Here is a 23,409-nt window from a genome sequence, read left to right on the forward strand (position 1 = left end):
AAGAATAGATATCCGCTTCCGAGGAATGATGACTTGATGGACCAGCTAGTGGGTGCAAAGGTGTTCAGTAAGATTGACTTGAGGTCAGGTTACCACCAAATTAAGGTGAAAGATGAAGATATGCAGAAGACGGCCTTTAGGACACGATACGGTCATTACGAATACAAAGTGATGCCCTTCGGTGTTACTAACGCGCCCGGTGTATTCATGGAGTATATGAATCGAATTTTTCATGCTTTTTTGGATAAATTCGTGGTGGTATTTATTGATGACATTCTGATTTATTCGAAGACTGAAGAAGAGCATGCAGAACATCTGAGAATTGTGTTGCAAGTTTTGAAAGAGAAGAAGTTGTATGCCAAATTGTCGAAATGTGAGTTTTGGCTAAGTGAAGTGAGTTTCCTTGGTCATATTATTTCTGGTGATGGTATAGCGGTTGATCCATCAAAAGTTGACGCAGTATCGCAATGGGAGACTCCGAAGTCGGTGACTGAAATCAGAAGCTTCTTGGGTTTGGCTGGTTATTACCGCAGATTTATAGAAGGATTTTCAAAGTTAGCATTGCCGTTGACTCAGTTAACCTGTAAGGGTAAGTCCTTTGTGTGGGATGCTCGGTGTGAGAGTAGTTTCAATGAATTAAAGAAAAGATTGACAACTGCTCCTATTTTGATCTTACCTAAGCCAGAAGAGCCATTCGTTGTTTACTGTGATGCGTCTAAGCTGGGTTTAGGAGGTGTTTTAATGCAAGATGGCAAGGTGGTAGCGTATGCTTCTAGGCAACTGAGGGTGCACGAAAAGAATTATCCCACTCATGATTTGGAGTTAGCTGCGGTGGTTTTTGTTTTGAAAATTTGGAGACACTACTTGTATGGTTCCAGATTTGAAGTGTTCAGTGACCACAAGAGCTTGAAATATTTGTTTGACCAGAAGGAATTGAATATGAGGCAGAGGAGATGGCTTGAGCTGTTAAAAGATTATGATTTTGGGTTGAATTACCATCCGGGCAAAGCTAATGTAGTCGCGGATGCATTGAGTAGGAAGACACTCCATATGTCTGCTATGATGATGAAAGAATTTGATTTATTGGAACAGTTTAGAGACATGAGTTTGGTTTGTGAGTTGTCGCCTCAAAGTGTACAGTTGGGGATGCTAAAGATTAACAGTGATTTTCTGAGTAGTATCCGAGAAGCACAGCAAGTGGATGTCAAGTTGGTTGATCTGATGGTTGCTGGTAATGGCGTTGAAGATAGTGACTTCAAGGTTGATGAACAGGGTGTGTTGAGATTCAGAGGTAGAATTTGTATTCCTGATAATGAAGAAATGAAAAAGTTAATCCTAGAGGAAAGTCATAAGAGTAGCTTAAGCATTCATCCGGGAGCTACGAAGATGTATCATGATTTGAAAAAGCTGTTTTGGTGGTCTGGGTTGAAGCGAGATGTTGCTCATTTTGTGTATGCATGTTTAACTTGTCAGAAGTCTAAGGTTGAACACCAGAAACCTGCAGGATTGTTGACACCATTGGATGTACCGGAGTGGAAATGGGATAGCATTTCTATGGATTTTGTGACGAGTTTACCAAACACTCCGAGGGGACATGATTCGATTTGGGTTGTGGTTGATAGGTTGACGAAGTCGGCACATTTTATTCCTATCAACATTAGTTATCCGGTAGCTCAGTTGGCTGAGATTTATATACATAGTGTTGTGAAGCTACATGGAGTTCCTTCGAGTATTGTGTCGGATAGGGATCCGAGGTTCACTTCTAGGTTCTGGAAGAGTTTACAGGACGCTTTGGGTTCGAAGTTGAGACTGAGTTCGGCTTATCATCCTCAGACAGATGGTTAGTCGGAGAGAACGATCCAATCATTGGAGGACTTGTTGAGAGTGTGTGTGCTTGAACAGGGTGGAGCTTGGGATAGTCACCTACCATTGATAGAGTTCACCTACAACAACAGTTATCATTCGAGTATAGGAATGGCACCATTCGAAGCTTTGTATGGTCGAAGGTGCAGGACTCCGTTGTGTTGGTTCGAGTCAGGAGAAAGTGTTGTGTTGGGACCGGATTTGGTTCAGGAGACTACAGAAAAAGTCAAGATGATCAGAGAGAAGATGAAAGCGTCACAGAGTCGACAGAAGAGTTACCATGACAAGCGGAGAAAGGCCCTTGAGTTTCAAGAGGGTGATCATGTATTTCTAAGAGTGACTCCGATGACGGGTGTAGGACGTGCTTTGAAATCGAGAAAGTTGACTCCGAAGTTCATTGGTCCGTATCAGATTTCAGAGAGAATCGGAACGGTGGCATATAGAGTTGGCTTGCCACCACATCTATCGAACTTGCATGATGTGTTTCACGTGTCACAACTTCGGAAGTATGTAGCAGATCCTTCACATGTTATTCCGAGAGATGATGTGCAGGTTCGGGACAATCTCACAGTTGAGACCTTGCCGTTGAGGATCGATGATCGGAAGGTAAAGGCATTGAGGGGCAAGGAAATACCCTTGGTGAGAGTCGTTTGGGGCGGAGCAACTGGTGAAAGTTTGACTTGGGAGCTGGAAAGTAAGATGAGGGACTCTTATCCTGAGTTGTTTGTTTGAGGTAAGATTTCGAGGACGAAATTCAGTAATTTGGGGAGAGTTGTAACACTCTAATTTTTATTTAATTATTTTTAATTGTGTGGTGTCATTTATGTGATTTTTGGTGATTTATGTAGTGTATATTATTTATTATATGATTATTTTATTAAATAATTAAAATAATATAAGAATAGGATTAATTATTATTTTGGGGGTTATGAAATAATTAGTATAGTTAGTAGGGAGTTAATTGCTAATTAAGGAGTGGGGGAGGTTACACTTTGGGAGTTAAGGAAAGAAAAATAGAGAAAACTGTTTTACGTGAAAACAGTCTAGTTTGGGAGAAAACCAAGAACAAGGGAGAGGAGCTTAGGAACCATTTTCTGCTGTGTTTATTCTGCAATTCCAAGGTAAGGGTGAGGTTTACCGCAATTATATAGATTCTGAATGTTGATTTTGTTCTAACAGGTTTATGTGAGGATTGGGAGAAATTAGGTTTTTGTTGATTAAGGAGTTTTGGGTGTAGGAATCATGGAATTGAGGGTAGAAATGGGTTCTGGGTGCATAAAACCTTTCATTGCATATCTGTAAACTAATTTGGGGAGTGAATTGAGGAAAAATGGGATTTTTGGGAAAAAACAGCATTCTGCCCGTACAGGAGTTCATCGCTCGCCTCGCGAGTAGCCATTGCTCGCCTTGTGAAAATCTGGATTTTGAAAAAGTTGTTATAAGCCGTATTTTGGGTAGTTTCGTGTACCTAGATGATTTTTAAGAGGACTAGAGCAAGTTTTAAGTTTAAAAGATGATTAGGGAGCTTAGAATTGAGGTTTGAGTGAGAAAAATGTCATTTTTCCCGAGAGCACCATATTTCTGTTCGCCTCGAGTTCGCCTCCAACTCGCCATGGCGAGTACCTGTTTTTCTGAGCTCGCCATAGCGAGTAGATGAGCTCGCGAGGCGAGCTGCCCAGTATTTGGTTGGTTAAATTCTGTTGTTGTTTGGATGGTGTATTTTGTTGAATTATTGCATGGCTTGTATGCTGATATATATTTCCCTGGATGCTTTAGTTGGTTTTGATGAATGGATGCTGACTGATGTGTGTTGTATATAAATAAAATTCCCTTAAAGGTGTAAGTTGGTTGGTGAATCATATATATGTATATGTCTAGGTTGGTTGGTATGTAGATATACTCTATGGGGATTAGTTGCATAAACATAACAGTGGGAGAGCTTCGGCTCTGGAATGCTTAGTCGTTCAAAGTGGTGGAGTACTAGTTACTCAAAGTGGTGTAGTGGTGAGGACTTATGTCCTGTTGAGAATGCTTTAACCATTCGACAGCGGTGTGGGTCACGGCCCTGATTTTTGGTACCACATGCATGGGTGTTTAGAGGAGTCTTAGTGGAGTGGTGATAAGTTGTATATATTGTTGAGAGGTGTATGAATTAATATTGTGATAAGATGCGAAAATGATGTTATGTAAATAATAATAATGTTGATGATTTATGATAGGGTGTTAGATTCAATTGATGTATTCTTTATCTATATTTTGTTGTGAATCTCACCCCTTCTGCTTGAAAATGTTGCCCTTCCTATGGGTAACTTGCAGGTGATCCTGAGTAGTTGGTGGTGGCTCAATGTGTCTAGGACTCTGATGCGTGGGATGGGATTTATAGCTTAAGTTTCTACCTATGTATCAAATTTTGGAACAAGTTAACGTAGTCCATGTTTATTGTTGAATTTTATGTTGCGGCTTAATGCCAAGATTATTTTGGATAATGGAGTTTAATTTAAAGAATATTCCGCTGCAGTTTAATGAAGGATGTTGTTAAATAGTTTTAATCTATTTAAGAATTTATATTTTGTAGTGTGACATGCCGTTTAAGGTGGAACTCTGATTTTATAATTATAATTAAATTGATTTTGGGAAACGGGGTGTTACAACTGTTGTGTTGCAAAAGCAATATCAGGACGTGTAGTGGTAAGGTACAACAATCTCCCAACCAAACGCCTGTATCCAGTGACATCTGCATAGAGAGCACCACCATCTTGAGATAAGCGTAGAGAAGGATCAAGTGGTGTAGTAACTGGTTTGCATCCAGTTAAACCAGCATCTTCAAGTAACTCCAAGCAATATTTCCTTTGACATAGAGAAATACCTCTTGTTGAACGTGCCACTTCAAGACCTAAGAAATATTTGAGTTCCCCTAAGTCTTTGATACGAAATGTCTTGTCAAGAGCTTGTTTTAAGGAATCAAACTCTTTTAAACAAGTGCCAGCTAATATGATATCATCCACATAGACCAAAATCACAGTGAGTGATGTTGCTGAGGTTTTAGTAAACAATGTGTGATCAGAGTGTGCTTGAGTAAAACCATTAGCATATAAGAATTGAGTGAGCTTTTCAAACCACTGGCGACTAGCTTGCTTCAAACCATACAAGGACTTCATTAGTTTACAAACTTGACCAGATTTAGGGGATTGAACACCTTGAGGAACCTTCATGTACACTGCTTCATGAAGATCCCCATGTAAAAAGGCATTATTTACATCAAGCTGATGTAAATACCAGTCATGTATAGATGCAAGGGCTAATAAAACTCTGACAGTGAATAATTTTGCAACTGGGGAAAATGTCTCAAAATAATCTATCCCTTCTGTTTGTGTAAAACCTTGTGCCACCAGTCTTGCTTTAAACCTTTCTATAGTGCCATCTGCATACCTTTTAATCTTATACACCCATTTACTTCCAATTGGGACAACATTGGGAGGAAGATCCACAAATTTCCATGTATTGTTTGCATTCAATGCTTCTATCTCAATTTGCGTTGCTGTCATCCACCTAGAGTCTTGAGATGCTACATGAAAACTAGTAGGCTCAACTTCAGTGTTTAAAGAAAAAGCATAAGCCTGATGCTTTGGAGAAAGAGCTGAATAGTTGAGAAACTTGTCCATAGGGTAATGACAAGTGATGGAGTTGCAGTCATAATCTGCTAGATGTATAGGTGCTTGTGAACTTCTACTAGACTTTCTAGTAGGTAAAATAGGAACAGACACATTGCTCCCTGCTTCATCCTCATCATTTTCTTCTGATGCAATGTCTTCAATGTGTTGCTCACCAGAAGTAGCTATGTGATCATGATTAGAATTAATAGGTAATTGCTGATGTTCTGCTTGTTTATCAGGAACATAAATCTGTGTATCAGGAACAGAAATAACACTTGATGAATGGAATGGAAATTCCATATCAAAGAATTTCACATTCCTAGATATCAATATCTCAGAAATGTGAATATCTGCAAGAACAAAACCCTTTATTCCTGTCTTATAGCCTAAGAAAACACATTTCTTAGCTCTAGAATCAAACTTATGTCTATTGACAGGTAGAGTAGATGCATAACTCAAGCATCCAAAGACTTTCAAAGAACTAAGATCAGGTACTTCATTATACAACACCTCATATGAAGACCTATTATTTAAAATCTTAGTAGGAATCCTGTTTATCAAATATACAGCATGCAAAACTGCATATGACCAAAATTTCTTAGGTAATTTTGACTGATACATAAGAGCCCTGCTCACATTCAAAATGTGTTGATGTCTTCTCTCCACTCTACCATTTTGCTGTGGAGTATAAACACAACTTTTCTGATGTAATATTTCTTTTTCATCATAAAATTGTTGTAAGGAAAACTCAGGTCCATTATCACTCCTTACTACTTTAACTTTTCTTTCAAATTGTCTTTCAACCATAGAAATAAAACTTTTGAGTCTTTGAGAAGTTTCAGATTTATTTTTCATCATAACAACCCAGATATGTCTGGTACAATCATCTAAAATAGTCAGAAAATTCTTGTAACCATGTACTGAAGTAGTACCAAAAGGGCCCCAAATGTCAAAATGCACCAAATCAAAAGGTGATTTTGCATTTTTACTACTTAAAGGAAAAGGTAAAACCTTCTGTCTACACATCTGACATACATCACATGCAGTATGTGGACTAGCAGCTATATAGCTATACACTTTATTCATGCAAAACATTCTATCTTGAGACAAATGTCCAAGTCTGAGATGCCATAGTACTCCAGCAGAAACATTCTTCTTTGAAGGTTCTTCTAAACCTGAGATACTTGAAATTGAAACTTCATGTTTTCTATCACCAATTTTCAAGTAATATAGTCCATGCCTCTTTTCAGCTGAACCAATCTTCCTCAAACCCTTCCTTTCCTGTATTATGCAAATATTAGCTTCAAATTGCAATATGCAATCCTGCTCTTCAATTAATTTTGACACAGAAATAAGGTTCACAGCAAATTGTGGCAAGTATAGTACATTTTCTATGATCAAGTCTTTAGATAATTGTACTTGACCTCTGCAATTAGCTTCTGTGATACTTCCATTAGGTAAATTCACAATAACTGGTTCAATTTCAGTGCAGTTTGTAAACTAAACTAAGTCATAACAAGTATGATGTGTTGCTCCTGTATCTACAATCCATCCATTATCACTATTCTTACTACTACAATTAGCAAGAGAGATATTACCTCCAATATGTGAGGACGAACTACTACATTTTACCACATTTGCTGAGGGTTTTCCTTCAAGGTTATTCTTTTCCAAAAGACTCATCAAACTTTGATATTGATCCTTTGTAAGAGTAATGCCTGTATTGTCTTCATTCTTGCTTGAAGATTCAATATTCATCTTGGTTTCTGGATCCTCTCCATCAACCATGTTTGCATAAGAATGTCCACCTCCTCTTCCCCAATTTGGTGGGTAACCATGCTTTTTATAGCAGGTGTCAACAGTGTGGTTGGTTCTTTCACAGAAACTACAGAACCTACCATTTCCATTTCCTCTTCCTCTTCCTTGAAAAGAGTTACCTCCTCTTCCTCTTCCAAACTGTTTATGTGCATTCACAGCATTAACCAAACCAATAGTTTCCTCCAAAGGTGTATTTGAAACGTTAATAACACCATACTGCAACTTTCTCTCTTGTTGCATAATCAAAGAGAAAACTCTATTTATTGGTGGCATAGGGTCCATTAGTAATACCTGAGAAGCCACTCCTTGATATTCTTCATTTAAGCCAATCAAGAATTGTATAATTCTATCTTCTGCTCTAAATCTCTTTGCATTTCTCATAGCAAGACAGGTACAAGGCATAGGACAAGTGCACTGAGGCATAGGTCTATATTGATCTAACTCCTCCCATAAACCTCTCAATTCAGTGAAATAATCAGTAATTTTGTGATTACCTTGCTTTAGATTAGCAATTTCTTGATGCAACTGAGCAACTCTAATGCGATCTCCTCTCATAAACCTGTCTTTGAGATCATTCCACATATCTATAGCATTCTCTATAAAAACAACACTTTGAGCAATTGAAGGTGCAATAGAATTGATAATCCAAGTATGAACCAAATTATTGCACCTTTCCCAAGCTAACCGATTGAGATCATCTTCATCAGGAATTGGTATAGAACCATCAACAAATTTGTACTTATTCTTCATTGCCAATGCTCTTCTCATCTTCATAGACCAAGAATGGTAGTTGTCACCATTTAACGGTGGCGTAACACTCACAGTTGTAGAATTTTCTGAAGGATGAACGAAATACGGATCAAGACCTTGATCTTAATTCTGTGTATTGTTGTTTCTTACCATGATTAACAAAATCAAAATTGAAGCTTGAATCAACAAAAGGAAACTAGATTCAATACGAATGAAACAAAGAAACAGAGAATTTGATTCGTAAACAAAGATAACGAAATCAAGAAGAAGAAGAAGGAGAGAAAATTCGTGATTCAATACTAGAAACACGAAATTGAGAACAAAGATTCAGAGAATTTCAATGGCGGAAGCAGAGCAAGCTTGAACTTGCTCTGATACCATAAAAGTTGAAATAACTGCCATGAAAGAGAAAGTGAAAAAGCTCCAATTGGAGAAAAGTGTATTATGATTCATTCATCTCAGAATGTACATGAGAAATGTTTATATACACTTTACATAAGCCAGCTCAGCATAACTGTCTAACTAACCCAATGTAATACAAATGCAAATGAAATTATATACAAATGAAGTTAGGTTTTATGCTTTGTTTCATCCACTTTTCCTTCATGTGCTGATAAAGACCAAAGAGTGTTTCGGTTAGCATAGCATATTACATCACAATTCACACCAACCATCAAACTAATGGACTAGGTTTTGGTGCTGTAAAAATAGCACGCAGTTTCACGCACTTTTTGATCTCAACCGTTCATTTTAGATCGAACGGTTGAGATTGAAAACTGTGTAGTTTTAGTTAAAACAATCTCTGCTATCAAACTGTGATCGGATGACTATTACTGATTACAGCACCCTGCTGTAACAGCAGAGAATCCTATTCTCAAACTAATACCATTAGTTTTCTCTAATGACGCTCAGAGTGTGTGTGTGTGTGTTTTTTTTTTTTTTTTTTTTTACAAAAACAAACAATATTTATTCATTAAAATTGATATAGTACGTTGATACAATACAAATTCAAAGTACTTAAAAATAAAAATGATGAATATAAGAACAAACTCACAACATACATGTTAATAGCATAAAACAACAACCTATATGTTTATACGTTATCAACTAACTTACCAGCTTAAACACTCTCACCGTCTTATAAAAGTGTCTGAGTTATATTTTTTCTCTATCTTTAAATAATTATCACTTTAGAATACTAATGTAATTATTATTATATTTTTTCACTAATATACTTTTATTTATTGAATTTCATTTAATTTGATAAGGCACTCGCCATCTATTATGATTGTTCAACTCTTTGACAACATGAAAAATCCAAAATCTTTGTCCCCGTCCCTTGAATAGCTAGGTATGGAAGGATCGAGGCCTTTCATGTCTTCTCCGATAAAATATCAAGACCTTACATTGACCAGTTAATATGCTTTTATTTCATGTCTTTACTTCGTTCATGGTTCGATATTCTCATACCCTACGCATCAATTCATCCCAAACTTAGTGGTTAAAATGTACTATGGTGACAATAATACACAAGTAACTATAATTAATAAGACTATTTTAGTAAATAATAATAATAATATCTTAAAAAAAGTTTAGTCAAAAAAGTAAATAATAACAATGATGAATTCATTTTTTTTTTACTGGAATGATGATTTCATCTTTAAAATTAACATGATTAATCATTTTCTTAAAAATCACATAGTATACGATTTTTCATGGGAAGAAGGGATATGATATGACTGAACAGCCCCTTGAAGATTCCAATAACTACAACTTTAGAACAATAAACCTCCACGCGACAATGACAAACACTTGCCACCTTTTTCATGGTTTGATTCCATTTCAATGGCTCAATTAATTACTCTCTCTATAAATTCATAGCCACACTCTCTCTTCTCTCTTCAGACACAACTAATACCAACTTAGTGGCTTGTGCTGTGCACACAACATAGCATAGCATATAGCATAGCACATAGCATTAACAAAAATCAAAATGGGTGTGAATTCGAATAGAGTTGATCCTTTTGAAACCATTAAAATCCAATCAGAAATACCAATGTATCAATCACCATTGGAAATTCACAAGGTTCGTTTGCCACCAGAAAGAACCACTCTTCAAAAACTTAGACATAGACTCTTTGAAATCTTTTTTTCTGATGACCCTTTTCATGGATTCAAAAACCAAACTTCGTTCACAAAGTTTCTTCTATACATATTTTCGATTTTTCAATGGGGTCCTAAGTATAGTCTTAATCTTTTTCGCTCCGATATTATATCCGATCTCACCATCGACAGTCTTGTCATTCCTCAGGTATGTCACAATATCGAGGTTTTAAATTGAAGTCGCAAGAACATTTATTAAAAGAGTACATATAGATGTTACCGATGTGACCACAATTGTAGTTGCATACAACCATTTTTTAAACATTGCATAATAAGTTCTTGCAATCATGATGTGGTTTGTTTAATTAAAAATTCGTAAAATGGGAAACTTTTATCGTATAAAATGTTACTAATGACTATTTTACAAACGTTCATCGAAGCCGATACAAAACCAAACTTGTAATTGTGGTTAAGCACAAAATTTGAGACCTTGCATATATTAGTTTCATCTTGCATGCATGAGTTTGGTTTTGTTAATGTATACTATACCATTATAGATAGTTTTTTTTTGAGGATATAAGGTAATATTAATTTAATGAAACTTGCCAAAAGAATTTTTTTTTATTTTTTTTCTTTCTCTTTTTTTATTTTTGCAGGGAATCAGTTATGCCAAGCTTGCAAACTTGCCACCAATTATTGGATTGTGTTAGTATTCATTCTCTGTTTTGTTTTGTTGTGGATTTTTATATTGGTTGATATTTAATTAAATTTATATATATCATTACTACATGCAGATTCAAGTTTTGTCCCTGCTTTGATATACTCAGTACTTGGAAGTTCTAGACATCTTGGTGTTGGTCCTGTTTCAATTGCATCATTGGTTATGGGATCAATGTTAAGTGAAAGTGTTTCTTATAGTCAAGATCCAATTCTCTATCTTAAATTGGCTTTCACTGCCACTTTCTTTGCTGGTTTATTTCAATCTTCTCTTGGTGTATTAAGGTACTAATAATCAATCATGCACAAATTTATATTTTTTCAACAAAAAAGAAGATAAATTAGCATAATATCATCACTTAACATAGAACATAAATTAAATTTGGATTTGTTTTTGCAATCTTATTAAGTGTGCTTATTCAAAATTATTCTAAAATCTTATTGAAATGAACTAAAAATCATTTCATAATATTTTAGTATAATTTTAATGAGAAGAGAAGAAAAAAAAAAGGTAAGAAAATTACAATAATTTTTTCCCCACCAAGTGGGTTTATTTTTAAAAATTAAAGATGAACTTTGGAAATTTAATTGGTATAATAGAGGGTATAATTATATTTTATGATTAAAAATAAAATAAAAAATAACCTTTGAAGGTGTATACAGGTTAGGCTTTGTGATTGATTTTCTATCAAAGGCAACATTGGTAGGTTTCATGGCTGGTGCAGCAATCATTGTGTCACTACAACAACTCAAAGGGTTACTAGGAATAGTTCATTTCACAAGCAAGATGCAAATAGTACCTGTTTTGGTCTCTGTATTCAAGGAAAGAGACGAGGTATATTTTGATTTTGATGTTTTTTTTAATACTAAAAAATTATACATTAAAGAATCTAATTTGAGGATATTTTTTAAAAGGGACGGCCACTATATTTTCTTACATAATTTATAATTTATTGTCCCGTAAGTATAACTTAATTGGTAGCTACCTGCAACATTATGTGCAGAAGTTAGAGTTCGAATCTTAGATTCTTCACTTCTCCACGCATAGTGGCGGAGCCAGAAAATTTATGGAGCCCGGGCAAAAAATTAATCATAAACTCATATGTGACATAATATATAAACAATCATAAATCGAAATTTTTTTATATTTTTATTTTTTTATCCTAAAAAAATCAAAATAAATGAGGTTTATCATTTCGTCAACAAAAATACAATTTAAAATAGGGTTATTAATTGAAATTGACCACGTAATATACGTGAAGTCTGTAAATTGACCCTGTAATTAAATAATATGTATTCTTCTGACCATGTAATTCAAGATTTTTATTATTTATAACATACGCGAAGTCCAAAAAAGCAACTGAGAGATTGAATTTTTCAAAAAACAAAACAACGGAAATCTCGATCTATAAATCGAATTTTAAGCTCGTTATTTGCAGAGACATCTATAAAAATACATAAAAAGGATATGTAAAGTTTCATACCATTTCGAAGTCGTTTAAATTTATTTTGATTTTTCAACTGAAACGTGCAAAATTGAAATTTTGTTTCGCGTAAGCGTATACTCACAAGTCAAATTTAGTTCCCTAATTTTGTAGGCATGACTAGAACATGATAAGAACCTTCACAATGAAATTTTGTATTTTTTAAACGAGATACAAATTAATTATAAATTGTTTAAGAAATTCATAATTATGAGGGAATAAAAATTCATAATTAATTTATCCCTAGTCGAAGAAATTTAATTTTGTGTAAAGCTATATTTTAACGTGCTAAACATGTATGAAAAAAATAGTGAAAAAATTCAACATGTAGGTCACATTTCTAGACTACACGTATATTATAGGGTGGTCAAAATTAAATAAGAAAAAATTCAAGTTACAATGCTAGAATATATGTTTTGTATTTTATTGGGTCATTTTTCAAACATAAAGTATATTACAGAGTCAATTTGAACAATTAACCCGTTAAAATAAGAGAGATGAACCCGTCAATAGTGTGCTAAATAAAATTCCAAGACCTATTTGCGTGTGACAATTTTCAGATTGCCCAAATTTTTCTTTTTGTAAATGTGTTAATGGGCTTTTAGGATGAGTCTAATATGCAAAAAGTATCGATCGAACCTGGGTGACCGCCCGGGGTCGCCATACAGTAGAACCGCCACTGTCCACGCATAATGTGTATGAATATGCAGTTAGACTAGATAAAAAAAATCTAATAAATATATTTTGCAAGTTTTTAAAATATTAATTTTTGAAAGAGTTTTTAAAGTATTAATAGTAATACTAGTTGGTAGAGTAAAGCTACATTTGAAAAAATAAAATAAAAAATAAATTAATCACAACCACAAAACTCTTCAAAACATGCTTATAGCACTGATTCTGTTTTAAGAAAGAAGAATTAACATTATGATTGAGATTGCTTACTGGAATCCCAGCTACTTTTGTAGATATTTTTTACTTTGACTTTCTATATCACAAGGGATCATATTCCAATTATTATCAACAAAAAAATATATTCCTTTTTTCTGTGAATGGACATATTGAGTACCTAGCCAATTAAGGGTCACTTTTAATTGAAAATACATAGTTATCCTATTGATGCAAATGTAAGTGTAATGTATTACCTATATTTCCATTAAAAAAAAACTTAGGAATCATATTCCAACAATTTATCAATTTTTTTTATGATTCTGTCATGATTGGAAATATTGAATAGTTTAGTCAATTAAGGGTCACTTTTAAATGAAAATACATATTTGTCCCATTGATGCAAATGTAAGTGTAATTTAATTAATTATAATTACATACATACAAGAGATGTTAAATACAAATGATCTTATTAATAACTCTCTTTTTTGCTTTGTTTTCTTTGGAAGATTGGTGAATTACCAAAGGGACTTAATCCACCATCATCAAACATGTTATACTTCAGTGGTCCACATTTGGCTCTTGCTATCAAAACTGGACTTGTCACTGGAATCTTGTCTCTCACTGTAAGCTTTCTCAAACTTAGAAACATAATCAACCATGGTATAAGCTACTTCTATAGCAAAAGATAAAATAAAGTCAAATTGTTTTCAAGTAAGTTATAAGCTGTTTTCATAAGCTATCCTGAAGGGCTTGTAGAAATAAGTCGAAAATACCACATGGACATGTCATTGTTTGGACCGACTTATTCAAGCTTATATATTGGCACAAACACTTGTGAAACTGTTTGGGAGAGCTTATGAAAACATCTTATGTCATGTCTATAAGTTGTTTTCAGCTTATTTCCATAACTTAGAGTGAGAGACATGTCTAGGATAACTTCTGGAAAAAAAATCTTAGTAGTTTATAAGAAAACCATTTGATTTTATTTAATCTTTTGTTATAGAAATAACTTATACATAAAAACTAAACAAACAAAATGAAATACATTAAATAACTCAACTTAAACTTACTTATATTTCAGGAAGGAATTGCAGTTGGAAGAACATTTGCTTCACTTCAGAACTACCAAGTGGATGGAAACAAAGAAATGATGGCTATTGGTCTTATGAACATAGCTGGCTCTTGTTCTTCATGTTATGTCACAACAGGCAATGATTCATCACAAGTAGTTGTTAAAGAAATCAAAAGTTTTTCAAGAAAAATATCAATTCTAATCTTTAAAAATAATTTGCAGGATCCTTTTCTCGATCAGCTGTTAACTACAATGCTGGAGCACATTTATAGGGCATGTATGCTTGTCAAGTATTGTACATTTCAAAGATTAGTCCGAGGCATTTTTTGAGTGTTTCTCTTTCTTTAGGATACTGAGATGGGTTCAAGAAGAGGAAGAACGCGTGGTAGCACTCAACGGAAGTGCATTGAAATGCATAATTTTAGACATGACAGGTATGTATTTTGCTTCACTTGCAAAGTTTGTTATTGAAGAAGTTTTGAGATCGTTTTTGAATTAAAAGTTTAGTGTTTTTCCTTTTCATTTTTAGCCGTGACTGGCATAGACACAAGTGGTATCGATACATTATGCGAACTTAGAAGGAGACTGGAACAAAAATCACTTCAGATAAATATATACCTGCTCGTGCATCGCGCAAGTTGCAACACTAGTATATACTCATTGTAACACGTATAAGAAGATATAATCTGGATAAATAGCTTAATTAAGTACTTGTAACATAAGCAGAACTTATGGAAATAAGCTAAAAACAACTAACAAACAAGCCATAAACCGTTTCTGTAAACTCTTCCAAACAGTTCACAGGTGTTTATGTGGACAAATAAACTCAAATAAATAAATTTGAACATGTCTTAAATTGAATACTTCACTAAGCTTTCTTTCTAATCTTGCAGCTTGTGTTGGCAAATCCTGTTGGAAATGTGATGGAAAAGTTGCATGAGTCAAATATTTTGGATTCCTTTGGAATGAAAGGATTGTATCTCTCAGTAGGAGAAGCAGTGGCTGACATTTCATCATCGTGGAAAGCTCAGCCTTGATGAATTTCTAAAATAAAGAGAAAAAGATGATGGCTTCTAACTTTCAGCAGTTAGAAGAAAAAAAAACCAACTATGGAAGTTTTTTGTCAACTTTGTTTAAATTAAAGCCTTGAAAATCAAGGCATTGGTTTTTAATTTAGTAGTGTTTCTTATTCTAGGACCCTACTTTTATTTTATGTATGTATTATGTTACTCTTAAGTCCATTTTTTGCTTTAGTTGGAGGGGAAAGAGCATCCAAGCAAAAACTGTTGTGATGACTTTATTCCGTGGACATTGAGTGATAAATATCAATAGAAATTATAATCAAAAACAAATGGAGGTGTTCCACTGTTCAACTAAAATTTAGATCCCTTGCATGCAAGTAGTCGTTGATCTAGATTTCCGATCAATATCAGACAATTTATATATCGACTTCGTAGTTATTGCAAACCTAATTTAGCTCTAATTTAATAGGGAAGAACTTTTCCCACCCCAACATCACTTCGGATGTACATAAAAAAAGTTTGTGTCATCTGAATGTGTTTTTCTGAACAAAAACACAGTTTTTTCCCATCCGAAAGCATACTTACAAAATTATGTGTAGACTTTTTTTAAAAATATGGAGTATGTTAAGTTGCTCGCATTTACTAAAGTCAGAATGTAAACCATTTAAATTAAGCTATGGTGCAAGTTGCATGACCATGTTCTGGTTGCCGAGTACCTCTAGGCTGTAGGGCAAACCATGCAACCAAGTGACTTCTCAGGAGACAGGCTGCATGACCATGTTGAATGCATAGTTCCATCACCATAGAGAACCTAAATCCATTCCATTCCTCCTTTTACACAACTTTTACATACAAATATTGCTCACTATTTTGGATGTGACTATAATCTCTCTTCTTTTTTCAATTCAAACTCTTGATGCCAATTTTAATAATAAACCTAGTACATAATATAAGAGACAGATTTTTTTTTGAGGCAATAAGTAACATTGTTGACAGAAGCAAAGTCTGCAATGACTAAAAGTAAATTAACTTGTAATTTGTACTTATACAAGCTTTACTACCATGATTCAGGATGAATACATTCTAAATTAAATCTCATTCCTTTAACATAAAAATGATGAAATATTGTCATCAACGTACACAATTGTGGTGATTTGTACTTCATAACAGGATTAACATGTGAATGATGGATTGTAATTCATATCATAACACGTGAATGATAACATTCTTTTCACAGTAAACGGGACTTTAACAAATTTTATTATTTGTTAAGAATTGCAGAGAAGAACAAACCCTAAAAATTAAACTGTACATAGAAAGATCAACCAAAAATTTGAGGTGCAAATTCATCAATCACAAGAAACAAGTTAAAAAAAAAAAGAATCTTATTGAGTGATTCATCATTCTCCAATCTGTAATACAACCCCTTTTAATTTAAAAGTAAACCAGTAATGGCACAGAACTAAACTAATACATATTTCCAAGAAAACAAATAGATCCAATAACTCGTAAAGAGGGTAAAAAGAATAGAAGCTCAATCAACTAAACACATCACCTTAACCGACATCGCTAAAAAGAAGGTGAAAAAAACGAAATAGAACGAGAATAATCTACATAACACTTTCAGAACTTCCTGGAAATTTATGTACCTAGTCTCTGTCTATTTATCTATGTTTAAACTCTATTGCAACTAAAGAATAGAAAAGCGAATGCAGGTATTTCAATGGCATAGTAGAACTATGCGCTCCATGGGCTTTATCTTCGAGATAATCCAATATATAGAATCAAAAGTTGATTATCATCCCGCAATACAACTCCTTTCTTGAATTCAAGACTCAAGTTACTTCTTTCTGCCAATCAAACATCTGAAAGAAATTTGATTGTATTAAATCACAGGAATAGCCAACCAATGTTTAGCAGATTATAAACAACATATCATCATGCCCACAAAATGAAAATTCTTCGTTGCTGGAATGGTGTTTTTAAGCAGAAAGACAAGAAGCCATTGTTTGCAATAAGATAAGAAAGTTAATTTAATAATATAAAATATAATGCATAATTTATGTCGTATCCCTCCAAGCATTAATATTTGTAATCCTAATCGGAGCATAAATATGATAGGGACCGGAATTGACTTTAGAAATAGGGTCATGCTAACAAGGGAACTTGTTAAGGAAACCAAAAGTAGTTGTTTTGCATTGGAAATAACATTTTTTATTTTTTAAAGAAGTTGAATTCACCACTTTTCACCTCTTTTAAACAAAATCTTTCTATTTTTTATTCCCTTAACCAATGCCCTAAGGCCCCCTTTAGCATTTTCTTTAGAAATATTACAAAAAAATATATAACAAGCCCTCATTACTATGGAGGGCAGAAAAGGTAGAAACAAAAAGGAAATAATTTGGAGAAGGAAAACTTCTTTGCCACCACACAAATGATTGATTGCCTTCCTCGCCAATTCCACTACCATTGTAACCATGTCTCTCAAGTTCCCACATCTTAATTTTGGTTGGGCCCAACTCAACTCTACAAAACCAAATTGTAAGGTAAGGACAGCCCAAGATTTATAAACATTTCTTAGGCCATATATCTAGACAGCAAGGAACTAAACCACTTAGAATTTAGATCAGGCCCAATTTAACACTACAATACTGACTTGTAAGGTGAGGGGCGCCTACCACTTATAAACTTATATTCGGGACATATCTCATCCAATGTGAGACTATTAATACACACACCCTCAAGACTGGACATCTGGAGCATGACCCCAGTGGCTCGATAACGGGTGATCTAATGGTCTTGGCTGGATAACGGGTGAGCCTAACGCATCCTTATAAAATCTCTATTCTCTAGGCAATGTGGGGTTAAACGGTTTCTTAGAATTTGACTTGTGCCTAATTTAACGCTGCAAAACTGATTTGTAAGGTGAGGGATGAGATGACTGCCACTTATAAACTCAATTTCAGGTTACATTTCAACCAATGTGTGAGTCTTGACAGATTGCACCACCCCCATCTCCACTCTCCTACTGCCACCTGTTCTGGCTATCCCCCTCCGTCGGAACCAACTTCTCATAGCACAGTTCTGTTCTAGCCCCCTTCATTCATCTCTTCCTTCTCCGTTAAGCAAACAAGCTTAAAGTCCCATGAGTTTGAGACCCATTAATAACCGCCACTATCAGTGTAACCTTGTCCTCAAGGCGAAGTTTGGAAAACAATCAGAGAAACATGAGGACCAACTTATACATAAGGTATGAAATGTCTACTTGGATCTCACTTCTTGATGATGGATCGGGGCACCAATCCTAAGAACCTACATCGATATTATAATTGAGACTGAATACAAGGCCTTCCCAACTCAATCAATCTTCTTGTCTGTAAAAATATTCCATGGGGATAAGAAAGAAAAGAAAAAAAAAAAAAAAAAAAAAGAACATCAAACACAGCATATAGAATATGAATGACTTCCTACGATTCCTATGTATATTGAGATTGACAGCTTAAACATATATGCAGGTTTCTGAAATAAGAAAAGACATGATAAAAAAGGAATATATATATATATATATATATATATATATATATATATATATATATATATGATAAAAAATTCTTCAAATAGCACATGTCAAATTTGTCAGCCAAACACCCAAAAAGAAGTAATTCTTACTTGACCGATATCGTGGTATTGGTATCTCCCGGAGTTCGCGTCTGATACACAGATATTCGCCTAGCAAAGCCATCAAGGCAATTCCAGTACCATTCACAATCCACCATGCTATAGAAGAGGGCCAACCCCCATACACTATGCATATGCAAAGATGAATGATATAGATAGTGGCTGCAAAATCCAAGCACTTCTTTGATCTTTCAATCAAATAAAGCATATACACAGCCCTGCATAACAACATCGGTGGTGTTAGTACGAGCTACCACATAATCTCACTTAACAAACCATATATGAGAATAACAGCTAAGAATGCCCCCAGAGAATCCTTCCTCTACACAAAGTAATTACATAATAACAAACACCATATTTGACAGGATTAATAAGTCTCAACCAATAAATTATATGGATTTCAAAAATAGGTGATTTCCTTTTCTAACATACCAAACACAAGAATTGATTTCCAAATCAAATCAAATCCCATATTTTTACATTCCAAGCACAGACGCATTAGCTTTCCTAAACAAAGGCATCTCTATCAAAAAGGTCAAAGCTTAACTTTGTTTCTTTCCCCATACTGTATAAAAGTGCAACCAGTACAACAGAATGAGAACAAATGGATGTAAAAGTATACACCCACTTACAAGCTTGGGGTTATTTTCATAAATTCTCTCAAAGTCAAACACGTAAATATTTTATGTCATATGATAAGCTCAAACGAATTGTAAATAAATAAACTCTTCCAAACACACAGAAAGTCACAACACGACTACCGTGATTTGATAAATAATAATTACCAATTACGAATTCAAGCAATAGAAAAACATTGACAAAGCTACTAATCGGTGAGAAAGGTGGAAGAGAACAATTACCCTGCAGCTGAGCTGAGCAGAAATGAAGCACAAACGCACCAACCAGTAACGGTAGAGGTAGTAACATAACATAGTCAAAGAAATACACAAGGCTCAAGCGAGAAACGCGAGTGCCAACAAGAACGGCTAAGAGCAATCCAAGTGTGATATAGTACATACATTGTAGACAAACAATTTGAGCAACAATAAGCCAAGGGTCCCATACCACTGCACCATAGAACATGACTCCTACCCAAAACAAACAAAATGTCTCACAAACTAAACCTAATCTTCAAATTCCCCAAATCGAAATCAAAAACCCAATTCTAAAAACTTAAATTTTTTCCTCTATAACACCCACTCACATCAACCCAGTTACATAAATCTCAATAATTGAACCACAACACGATTCAATGCTTTTAAATAGTAAAATCAATATGTTAAAATAGTGATTGTGACATGTGATCTTAAGAAATTATCAATGGTTGATACTTAATCATGCACCTAGTTGGGAACTTAACAACACTGGTATAACTAGGACACAATTCCCTCAAAACGTTAGCCTTTGAGATTTCCTTCATCTTTTACATGTATAAATGTTAGATTATGTTGTGGTTATATGTAATCTATTTCTTTTATTAGGAAGTATGACTTAGTTTTTCTCTTGAGATATAGTCTACACATTATAAGGCTTGTAATGTGGTTGCATCTATTCTCACCCTTTCCATTTTTGAATTATGTGTAAGGCTATATAAAGCCAAACTCTTGTTCTCAATAAAATAAGATATTCTCCCATTAAATCAGTATGGTAATTAATTGTTTTAAAAATTGGTATCAGAGCTCCATTATTGGGGCCTGATCCACAGTGAGTGAGTGAGTGTGAGGGGAAACAATTGGGGTGAGGAAAATAAGTGTGTATCAAGAAAGAAATTGCAATTTTCTTTCAAGAAAAAGGAGTTTAGAAGAATGGCGGAAAATGATAGTAGTAATTTCGTACATTCTATTATTCCCAAGTTTGATGGTCATTATGATCATTGGGCAATGTTGATGGAAAATTTTCTTCGTTCAAAAGAATATTGGGATCTCATTGAAAATGGGATTTTGGTTGTGGAAGCAGGAGTAGAGCAAACTGAGGTGCAACGCAAATTGATTAAAGAGCAGAAGTTGATGGACTTGAAGGCCAAAAATTACCTTTTTCAAGCAATTTCTCGTGATGTGCTTGAAACAATCCTCAACAAGGACACGTCCAAAAATATATGGGATTCAATGAAGCAAAAATTTCAGGGTTCAAACCGAGTGAAAAGGGCACAACTACAAGCTTTACGGAGGGATTTTGAGATTCTTCATATGAAAGAAGGAGAAACAGTTAATGCTTATTTCTCCCGCACTCTAACCATCGCTAACAAAATGAAAGCTCATGGTGAAACTATGAGTCAAACAATCATCACTGAGAAGATTTTAAGATCAATGGTCTCAAAATTTGATTATATGGTATGCTCAATTGAAGAATCCAACAACTTGGACACAATGACTATTGATGAGTTGCAAAGTAGTCTTCTTGTTCATGAACAAAGGATGAAAAGCCATGGAGAAGAAGAGCAAGTTCTTAAGATATCTTATGAAGATAGAACTAGAAGAGGAAGAGGTAGAGGCGTGTTTAGAGGAGGTCGGGGAAGAGGAAGGGGGAGACAACCCTACAACAAAGCTGTTATTGAGTGTTTTCGGTGTCATCAGTTAGGACACTATCAATATGAGTGTCCTGATTGGGAGCAAAAGGCTAACTATGCTGAATTTGAAGAGAAAGAAGAAGAAGAGGTATTGCTGATGTCGTATGTTGAAAACAAACATGGGGAGAAGGAAGAAGTGTGGTTTCTTGACTCCGGTTGCAGCAATCATATGAGTGGAAACAAGGAGTGGTTCTCAAATTTAGATGAAGCCTTCCGACATACAGTAAAACTTGGAAATGACAGTAGAATGAATGTTATGGGAAAAGGTTGTGTTCGTATGCAAGTGAATGGTATTACTCAGGTAATTTCTAACGTTTACTACATTCCTGAGTTAAAGAACAACTTATTAAGCATAGGACAACTACAAGATAAAGGCTTATCTATTTTGATTCAACATGGGAAATGTATGATATATCATCCAACAAAAGGATTAATTATGGAGACAATCATGAGTGGAAATAAAATGTTTTGTTTGGTGGCTTCCATGATATCAAATGAGTCTACGTGCTTTCAAAATGTATCAGAAAATGAATCTTATCTCAGGCATTGTCGGTTTGGTCATTTAAGCTATCAAGGATTAAGGACACTTTTTTATAAGAAAATGGTAAATGGGCTTCCTTCAATCCAAATTCCAAAGAAGTTATGTACAGAGTGTTTGATCGGCAAGCAACATAGAGACTCTATGTCTAAAAAAGCTTATGGAGAGCATCATATAAGCTTCAACTTGTGCACGCAGATATATGTGGACCCAGTAAACCAGAATCAAATAGCAATAAAAGGTACTTCCTCAGTTTTATAGATGATTTCACTCGTAAGACATGGATTTACTTCTTACATGAAAAATCTGAGGCTTTTGCAATGTTCAGAATTTTTAAAGCTGGTGTTGAAAAGGAGTCAGGTGCATATATCACCTCCTTAAGAACAGATAGAGGTGGTGAATTTACCTCAAATGAATTTGAAGAATTTTGCAAAGTTCAAGGCATAAGCAGACAATTGACCGCAGCCTATACTCCTCAACAAAATGGAGTTGCAGAGAGAAAAAATAGGACGATAATGAATATGGTGCGATCTATGCTGGTTGAGAAGAAGGTTCCTAAAATGTTTTGGCCCGAAGCTGTAAAATGGAGTGTGCATATTCTCAATAGATGTCCTACATTGGCTTTGCAAAACAAAACTCCAGAAGAGGCATGGAGTGGTGTGAAGCCAACAATTAATTACTTTCGAGTTTTTGGATGTGTGGCTCATGCACATATTCCAGACCAGAAAAGAAGCAAGTTAGATGATAAGAGCAAGAAATGTGTTTTGCTGGGAGTAAGTGACGAATCAAAGGCCTACAAACTATATGATCCAGTTTCCAAGAAAGTAATCATTAGTAAGGATGTGATTTTTGAAGAAGATGTATGTTGGAACTAGGACAACCAAAAAGATGAATGTAGGCCAGATCTTTTAGAGTGGAAAAATGATTATGAGATTGACATTGAAGGAGTAGAGGGAAATGAAGAAGGAGGCAACAATGATGCTAGCAATGATAATAACAATAACAATGATGAATCTAATTCATCGTCTAGTGAATCTCATGAGGATGACTCACCCAATGTCGTTGAAGGGAGGGTAAGAAAAACACCTTCATGGATGGCAGATTATGAAACTGGTGAAGGCTTATCTGATGAAGATAATTTGAATGCAATGATGATGGTTGCTGAAGATGATCCACTCTCATTTGAGGAAGCTAGAAAAAGCAATAAGTGGAGAGATGCAATGAGGGCAGAAATTGAATTAATAGAAAAGAATAAGA

The 23,409-nt window shown here is 34.7% G+C and overlaps 2 protein-coding genes across 5 annotated transcripts; one reads left to right on the plus strand and one right to left on the minus strand.

The window, feature by feature from the left end:
- Positions 1-9,969: 9,969 nt before the first annotated feature.
- Positions 9,970-15,721, plus strand: LOC120580915 (probable sulfate transporter 3.4). Of its 4 annotated transcripts, none has more exons than XM_039835196.1 (9): positions 9,970-10,395; positions 10,844-10,892; positions 10,982-11,189; positions 11,568-11,739; positions 13,783-13,899; positions 14,358-14,484; positions 14,571-14,625; positions 14,697-14,782; positions 15,242-15,721. In XM_039835196.1, the coding sequence occupies exons 1-7, from the start codon at positions 10,078-10,080 to the stop codon at positions 14,618-14,620; spliced, it is 1,041 nt and encodes a 346-aa protein (XP_039691130.1). In that variant the 5' UTR covers positions 9,970-10,077; the 3' UTR covers positions 14,621-14,625; positions 14,697-14,782; positions 15,242-15,721. The 4 variants fall into 4 exon arrangements, with proteins under 4 accessions (XP_039691130.1, XP_039691122.1, XP_039691118.1 ...); XM_039835188.1 differs by lacking the exon at positions 15,242-15,721 and adding an exon at positions 14,878-14,960; XM_039835184.1 differs by having other exon boundaries at positions 9,971-10,395; positions 14,571-14,782.
- Positions 15,722-16,814: 1,093 nt separating this feature from the next.
- Positions 16,815-20,523, minus strand: LOC120580918 (protein SYS1 homolog). Its single transcript, XM_039835198.1, is given in 4 exon segments — positions 16,815-17,235; positions 19,040-19,266; positions 19,909-19,975; positions 19,978-20,523. Coding segments are annotated over 4 exon segments (456 nt in total). The 5' UTR covers positions 20,132-20,523; the 3' UTR covers positions 16,815-17,227.
- Between the last annotated feature and the right edge of the window lie 2,886 nt (positions 20,524-23,409).

Source organism: Medicago truncatula, chromosome 1 (assembly GCF_003473485.1).
Source record: "Medicago truncatula cultivar Jemalong A17 chromosome 1, MtrunA17r5.0-ANR, whole genome shotgun sequence".
NCBI classification, from domain to species: Eukaryota; Viridiplantae; Streptophyta; class Magnoliopsida; order Fabales; family Fabaceae; genus Medicago; species Medicago truncatula.